Source organism: Clarias gariepinus, chromosome 19 (genome assembly GCF_024256425.1).
Source record: "Clarias gariepinus isolate MV-2021 ecotype Netherlands chromosome 19, CGAR_prim_01v2, whole genome shotgun sequence".
Classification (NCBI taxonomy): Eukaryota; Metazoa; Chordata; class Actinopteri; order Siluriformes; family Clariidae; genus Clarias; species Clarias gariepinus.
This window is the reverse complement of record NC_071118.1, coordinates 7,359,714-7,368,193: the sequence shown is the minus strand read 5'-3', so window position 1 is coordinate 7,368,193 and position 8,480 is coordinate 7,359,714. Positions and strand designations below refer to the sequence as shown.

At 38.4% G+C, this 8,480-nt stretch overlaps 1 protein-coding gene across 2 annotated transcripts in view; it reads right to left on the bottom strand.

The window, feature by feature from the left end:
- Positions 1 to 929: 929 nt before the first annotated feature.
- Positions 930 to 8,480, bottom strand: part of zgc:100829 (uncharacterized protein LOC445149 homolog) — a 34,321-nt gene continuing 26,770 nt past the window's right edge. For both annotated transcript variants that reach the window (XM_053478478.1, XM_053478477.1), the window contains exons 7-8: positions 6,270 to 6,480; positions 930 to 5,536 (exon numbers count right to left, since the gene is read on the bottom strand). In XM_053478478.1, coding sequence (XP_053334453.1) covers positions 5,464 to 5,536; positions 6,270 to 6,480 — 284 coding nt within the window. In that variant the 3' untranslated portion in view covers positions 930 to 5,463. The remainder of the gene's footprint in view (positions 5,537 to 6,269; positions 6,481 to 8,480) is intronic.

The following is an 8,480-nucleotide window of genomic DNA, read 5'->3' as shown; positions in this document are numbered from 1 at the left end:
CCCATGGTTTGTAAGTGTGTATGTGTGTGTGCCCTGCAATGAATTGGCATCCTGTCCAGGGTGTACCCTGCCTTGTACCCTAAGTCTCATGGGATAAGCTCCAGGCCCCCCACGACCCTGAATACAGGATAAAGCGGTATAGATGATGAGTAAGTACTAATGTAAACGAAGATATTCCGTTCCAGACCCAAAAATATTTATATAAATTATAAAGAAAGTTTTTGTCTGTACATTGGTCAGAACTCAGAGCTCTGTCAATAATATCTTTATGTTTCATTTATTGAAGGACCCGAAACCTGTCCAGGTCTTTCCAGCCAGATTATGTCACAACATCTAGTAGTTGTTTTTACTCATTAAGCGCTTATGCCTCAAGGTGGGCGTGGCTATAGGCATCACTCAACAGAGCCTATCAAATTAATGCTTTTGCCTCTGGTGGGCGAGGTACCATGTATATAAAGAATATGTGGAGGACATTGAAACAACCATAATGCATCTAGAAGCCAACAAAATCCTCAATACAAAATACAACAGCACTGACTCATCATGACTTAAAAACTGTACCTTGCTTTATAATTAAAATAAAAAAATATATATATATTTTAATTATAATATAAAAATATTAAGTAGAAGGGAAGTAATTGACAGCTGGACAAATTGACTGCTGGACAGAATTTATTGGCAGTTTTGAAGTACTTACAGTAAATATCTGCCTGAAGTTAAACCTGCATCATAAATTGAATAAAAATTTGACTAAAATTTAAGCTATGAAAAGTTATGTGCTGAATTTAATAAAAATACTTTAAAATAAGATACTAATAAGCTACTTGCTCAATGTAAACAAACACTTGCACCAAAAAGCAAAACTGAATATTTTTACTGAAAAAACAGCGCAGAAGTGGTATAAGTGAATATTAACACACTGCAGTTGATTTAAGACAAAACTTAATCTTTATTTGATCTACGTTTTTTGATTTCTCATTTGTGATTAACTCAATGAGGGAGTGTATTTGGCTGATAATGAAAGGAATACACCTTAGCGTAAACAAGGCGTAAGATACTCAATCTTACAAAATTTAATTTCTTTGCATTAATAAGTTAGACAGAGTTCTGCTGTACAGAAAGACAGACAGACCTGTACGTGGGCTTCAACCTGAAATATTAATATCACTGATTACAATTAAGTTGTACAAAACTATGTAACCATTATTGATGGGTACTTGTGCTAGTTATCAATATTACCAATTTCCAACACTATAAGCATTTTGTATATATAAACAGTAAAAACATTTAAAAAGACATGTACATGAAGTAAAATATGGAATAATTAGCGATTACACCTTACTTAACCATAATTTATGATTCCTCTTGGTACCAGCTGCTTTAAAAACAAAATTAAAAGTGGCTCCCTTTTCTTCTTGCTATTGTCCTTGATAACATTTTTGGGATTAATGGCACGAGGTCTTTAGAAATTTTTTCACAAAATACAATAAAAAACCCACAAAAAAATATGTAAACTTTGCTTGACTTTCTACTGATGCAAACAAGCAAATGGCTCTTGGACATACAAGCAACTTAGTCAGCGTTTGATCTGGCTTGGTTCATTTGCTCGTATGCCAAAAATGCTTTGTGTGCCGAGGCAAATTTCTTGCAAAGTTTCAGTTCTTAAGGTAAAAATGTATAAGTTTGTAGGCCGAGGTCACACTTTATGTGAATGAACCTTTATTTAATGGCATTTTCTAGCAATAGCATTAGCTGATTCAATGCTTCTGTTGCAAATGATTCATCAGTGCTATGTCATGGAATATGTTGTGCTTTGTGCTACATGAAATGATGTGCAGTACACTAATACTGACATTTCAATCTTTCTAATTAATATCTAACTAGCTGGTAAAAGCTACTGTAGCAAGCCATGTAGGGTGTTGAACCATTGTTCCACACATAAAGTAATGCCTTTGTTTAGAAGTTAGAGATGGATTTGGGATTCAGCCTTTCGTTAGATGCTCGTTAGCGATGTGGCTCGAGTTAGAGGCAATTTGGAAATATTTACTAAGGAGAGAAAGTGTTGTTTAAGATGAAGTACACTTCATCTGATGTATTCCTTGAAGAAAGTGCTTTAGTGACTAGTGGGTTTTGGCACTGGCTTTATAGTGGGCAGGACGATAGCGGACAGATGTCATGATGTCTGGTGCAAAAGGTCCATACTGAGCTAAACAGGGGATCTCAAAAAGCTGCCTTATGATTGTGCAACTTCTATAAATGTGGCCAAATTGATAGCGAATTTACATGCAGTATGTATGGCAAAAAGCAACATTTTTAAAATAGTTAATTAAGAAGAAGAAGTAATCACTATTAGAGGTAATCAGCAACTGTAACTGAGGACCTTATGAAGATTAGCATTTGTTGAAAGGCTGACGCACTGTACATGGATGGGCTCTGCTCCAATTGCCACTATGGTTAACTGTGTAGGAGGGCAGCAGGCCTACAGATGTATTAATGTTATTTTTATTTTATTATATTATGTTTATTTTATTTACTTTGTTGGACTATTCTATGAAGTAAGTTAAAAGCAAGCATGTATGTATATACTAAATAATTACTGCTTCAAAAATAATGTATTGGCTGTTATTTGAACTGATTGTTTTGTCTGTAGTCTCACTTTCACGCATTCTTTCTTCCCATGTATTTTTGAATACAGCAAGCAGGGGGCAACCATGAGGACGGATAACTCAAGGCATGTTAAGGTTTGTTCATGGGTTTAGTGATCCCTGCCATCATCTTTTTATGGAACATTTCAAATTAGAAAAAAAAACACAATAAGCAGATTTGGTAGCACAGACAATGCACAGAAATGGAGAGATTTACTTTAATATGGATATAAAGTGAATCACAAATTACTTCCATACACCCCCAAGCAAAATCTCTCTCTCTCTTACACATGCAGGAACACACACACACACACACACACACACACACACACACTATCTTTGTGAGGACTGTCCCATAATTGGTAGCTAATTAACATTATATCTAAAACTAAATCTAACCATAATCTTAGCCTCAGTAACCTAATGGAAATAGTTTGGCATTTTAGGCTAAGGTTATTATTATTTTTTTGTATTGTAGCTTTTGTTTTTTTTTATTTATTTTCTTTGGGGACCTGCCACATGTTCCCACACTGTCTCATGTAGGGACATTTGGTCCCCACTAAGATATCAAAACCTTCCCACACACTCACCAAATTTACCAGGCCAGTATAAAAAAAAAGAAGGAAAAAACAGATGCCTTGGAGGATTCTTATAATTTTATTGCTGAACTGTGAGCATTGCTCACAGAGACAATATCTAACACTCGTCCTCACATAAAATCACTCAAGTCATCAATCCATAGCGAGAAACAATAAACAACAACCCTCTCAATGGTGCAAACGTAACACAGCAGAAAAACAAGTGCAATCAAATATTATACTCCCACAGTAAACTAGTAACGGTGCGGGAAGATATCAAAGATGGCTGACATCTGAATGGAGAATAATTAGATTATAAAAGCTGGAAGAAAAGCAGCTTGGCTTGCCATATGTAGGTAGGAAGTTAACTTTGTACAAGCAGACAGGATTGCATGGAAGAAAACAGAATCAGACACAGAACAATACAGCTTTTTCACTCTTGGTGTTAAACAATAGAACAACAATTGTTGATGTTGTAGAGTAAAGGATGATAAAAATTTTGATCTCTGAAGATCGGTATGGTATAAAGTACCACTGGGCTAATAAGAATAATAATAATAATAATTAAAAAACAAACAAACGTAAAGTTCAGCATGGTGCACCAAACTAACATGGGCAGTAAGGATTATTGACTCTGTAATTTCTTTGGACCAGCATGGGATTCATGCTGTAAAGCGATGAAGAGGTAAATCTTAACGACCATGCTGGGTGTTTACTAAAAGGCTGGTCATGCTGGTCATGCTGGTGCAATTAGCATGGCCTTGCAACCATCATACATTATTTTGTAGTCCTACTAATGACCTGCAATGCAATGTCTATTGTACATATACAGTATGTACTATGCAAAAGTCTTTAGCCACCCCTGATTTCTTCATATTAAACTAAATTAAATGATTTACATGAAATTAAAAGAACGTAAACAAAAGTTTTACTATGACAGGCTGCAAAGTGCCTAACGATACCATTTTAAAATTGGTTGTATATGTAACAACCTCATTTCCCCTCTCGACTATTCCAACCACTCAGTATTCAGCATCACCAGTATCTTAATCACTGCCCTGATCATCTCTTTCTCACTGGTTCATGCCTTAGATGGTTTTTTCATAGGTCACTGTGTGGATTAACAAACAAAAAACTCTGAAACTAGTCAGCTCCTGGGACTGGACCGAAAATGAGAGCCAAAAACAAGAGACAAAAAAGTGCTTCAGGAAGTCTGGAGAACTATTCTTCAAGACTACATTAAAAATCAAAGACAACCTAGATATTTGGAAGCAAGATATGACAAAATGAGGGGCAGATCAAGCTTTTGCACAGTACGGTATTGTTCATTTGCTAAAAAAAAAATAATAATAACTGTAATTCATAAGTAACAAATGAAACTGAACGTAATTCCAAAATGTAAATGCGGTGTGAACAGTTAACTGTTTTCAATTTTTGTACCCTATATATGTAAACTATAGATGGAATCTTTCATTACAGATGTAACAACAGTTCTACATGTTTACTACAGTAACAGAACATGTACAGTATCTACAGCATCTTGCTTTTTAGAGTAATCTATGATTACTCTTTGATCATTATTACTATTAACATTAAAGTATCTTTGCATGTATGTTTGTCTGAAAACACTGAAAACATTCTTGAATAATTTAACCATCAACCCCCAAAACTGTTTCAATCCTACCAGCTCTCTCTTACATATTCTTCAAATGACCCTAAAACAAGATCTACGATTCTGGATCTTATTGATGGATCTTTAACACACCATGCCAGGGATTCGAATCTGCAATAATGTGCTTATCACTGAGCTTTATTTAAGGTGCCATCTTGAAATAGCCCAAGCTGATAAGTCCCCATTTTATTGAAAAATCCCAGAACAGCATTGAGAACCTTTTAAAAACCCTTTACTTGAAAGTGCAATCCGAGGCCACAGCTCCCAGAAGTGCTTGATCAACCCTCTTAGCCGTGCGCTACTGCACTGTAAGGAAGGGTCTCGTCAGCGGTAATGAACATGGAGGCCGAGCTCAACCCGTACTGATGGCTCGGCTCTTCATGATCTGTCTGAGGCAGTATACACACACGTCAAGTGAGTAGCGCTGACTTTCGCGAAATGACTTATTTTGCCGATGCGATGGTGCCTAAACTGAAGAAATAGCTCTCTGTACTGGTGAATCAGCACATGCACAACCTCTTGAAGGTACACTCTGTAACTGAAGAACAGCAATGCTGTGTGTTCCCATTCATTTGCTGTAAAGCTGAGGGGACGTTCCGTCCCGTCCTCTCCTCGGGTTCAAGTTGTAAATGCAGGAGTTTCTAAGAGCAAAAGTGTGTAATTGCTGAGTTTTTGTTGTGATCCATGTAATCAATATTTGTTAATACGTCTGTTTATGGCTGGCTAAAAGTGTTTGGTATAAAACGATTCCATAAAAAAAACAAAAAAACAAAAAACAAAAATGGCTTTACGGAAACATTCTGTCCAAAAAAACTGAAGTAATTGAAGTAATTTGTCAGTAATGATGGGAGAAAAAGCGTTTGGAAATGTAACATGCTTTGAGACAGGAAACGTAGCCGGTTTTTGCTCAATAAACCCGTCAACACGCATCATCTCATTAGTCCCGCTGGCTGTTCTGTTTCAAAAAACGTGGAAAATCACAAAGCAGCTCATGCAGAGAGCCTGCGTTTTCTCTCATCATAACACGGATTGCCAATTGCTTCAACTGTGGGAAAATTATCTTACTGCGGAATTCCCCTCTGATGTGATACAACTTGTAAGGATATAATGTAAAATACACCAAGTCAATGAGATCCCTACAAATACGCAAAAACAATGGTATAAAACAGTTTGCAATGAAAGTGCAGAAAAAAAAAAAACTTTACACAATGCTTTTTGTTTTTTTTGTATTTCAGTGCCTCCTGAGGGCATGATTATACAAAACACTGTAATTCGAAAATCGCTAGAACCCCTCATCCTGCTGCGTTGTTTGTGCAATTAAAGCCATGTTCCTGAGAGAGGCGGTCCGTGCATTCTGTGATCTCCGCCGATTACCTGAACGAGTTCGAGTGAAGATGCTGCAAGTGGCCGGGTTTATTCGGGACGGGTGGTTTGTTGGATCTGGGTGGAGGATGTGAGCTGGAGGAATCATTAGCCACACTAAAGGTCTTCATTAGCTGAGCCACACGGCCACGCCCAACAATGTTTTCCGCACCTTCTCCAGAATCGGTGCGTTTGAAGGCAGATGTCACTCGGAAATCTTTCCCTGAGAAACAAAGAGAGAGAGAGAGAGAGAGAGAGAGAGAGAAAGAGAGAGGCAGGAAAAAAACAAAACAAAAGTACGACAAATGAAGCACAAATTCACAAGGCTCTTAGCAAAAGTGGGACATTTCCACCGATGCCACCATGACATTTCTCATTATAGTTCAGTAACAAAGGCTGGGAATCTATTCTCGCACATTTCCCGTCTATCGTTGGTCTTCTTCCGCCCTCCGTTCACATCTCGTTTTTTTTTTTTTTTCCTCTCTGTCCCTGGCTTTCTCTTCCAGGGCTGCAGACTGCCAGACCGGAGGTCGTTGGCAGAGGAAGTAGAGCAGGGACGCAGCTGGGTATAGTTGGTGTGAGTGTGCGTGTGTGTGTGTGCGTGTGTGTGTGTGTATGTGTGTAATTGAGGGACGGAGGGACGGGAGATGAGGAAAGGAGGGCCGCAGGGATGGCGGTGCAGAGCAGACAGACGCTGCTCAGACACCAGAAGGCTTGAGGAACCACATATTTTTAGCCACATCCCCAGGGGACACAGATGTGTAAGCCTGCTCTCACTCTCTCTCACGCGCACATAGACACACACACACACACACGCTTAGCCCTTCTCGCTTTCACGCACAAACTTTCACTGACATGCTTATTTTTTCCCTCCACGCAAACTCTGTCTCCTCCAAACACAGCCTCACACTGTCTCAGGCACACCCTGCTGAGAGAAGTGTCCCAGAATGCCTCTCCGTGAGTCATGAGCAGGAGTGCAGGGGACGCAGGGACGCCTCAGCCTTTAGGATGGATGTTTGGGAGTAGGAAGTAGGACCCTTATAGGGTATAAGGAGTTTGGTCTTTAAAAAAAAAAAAAAAAAAAAAGAATTAATGTCCACTCTGACTTAAAGCTTATGGATCCTTGGTTTGATTCGGACCCTGGAGTCTCCGAGCACCAGTCCCAGTATCCATATGGGTTTCCTCCCACCTTGCAAAAACATACCAGTGTGTGGATTGGCTACTCTAAATTGTCCTATTACGTGAATGTGTGTGTGTGTGTGCGTGTGTGTTACACTATGATGGGCCGATGTCTTATTCTGGAGTGTATTAGTGCATGCCTCCAGTATTCCCCGGATAGGTTCCGGTTTCACTGTGATGGATGAAGATGAATGAATAAATGAATGTTTATGCAATGCTATTAGAATGTCCTGGAAATCTTCTAATTCTCAGAAGGTTGGACTGCAATGTTGCGACATTGTTCTAAAGACGTGTTGCACTAAAAACGTTTACATCACATGCTCACTAAGTCATTAGAAAATGTATTCTAAGATAACAGTTCAGAAAGGTACAATTCCGACCACTATACAAACGTTGCTGTAACATTGGTATGTTGAAAACACCAAGTAAATGTCTAAATTATCAAAAAGTCAAAAATTATCCGCACGTTGGCTGTAAAATTAACTTTGGTAAACATTTAGAAAAGACAAATACATCATTTTTTTTAACATAATCTCTTTTTGCTTTTCAATACAAATTGTCCATCTGTCAACAAGCTTTCATATTTTCTCATTAAAACATGTTTTAGGCTGAGCTGTGAGCTACGAATTAACCTCTGTCTTCATTTCTTCATCAGGAGTAAATCGTCATCTTTTGATGGAGCAAGACCAGGCCTATAGGGAGGATGTTTTACCACCTCAAAATTAAGTTTGCACAGTGTGGACAATGTAGGCAGAAATGTGCGGACATCCTCTGCGTTTAATCTGAAGTTTAGGCTTCAGCATGCAACTCACTACGAGCTCTGTTGATAGTAGAATCTTTTTCCTGGTAATGTTCCAATACTGACCTTTCAGAACCCTAGAAAACTGTGAGCATTAACTTTTCAGCTGATGGTTGACTTGTGAACTTTTTTCTTGGTTGGTGTTTGAGGATGTTTTCCTTCCATACTTTGCCATTTACTCTCAGGCTCGTAGTGATGAATCCATGTATCGTCACCAGTAATGATTCACTTTCGCCTTACTTAGA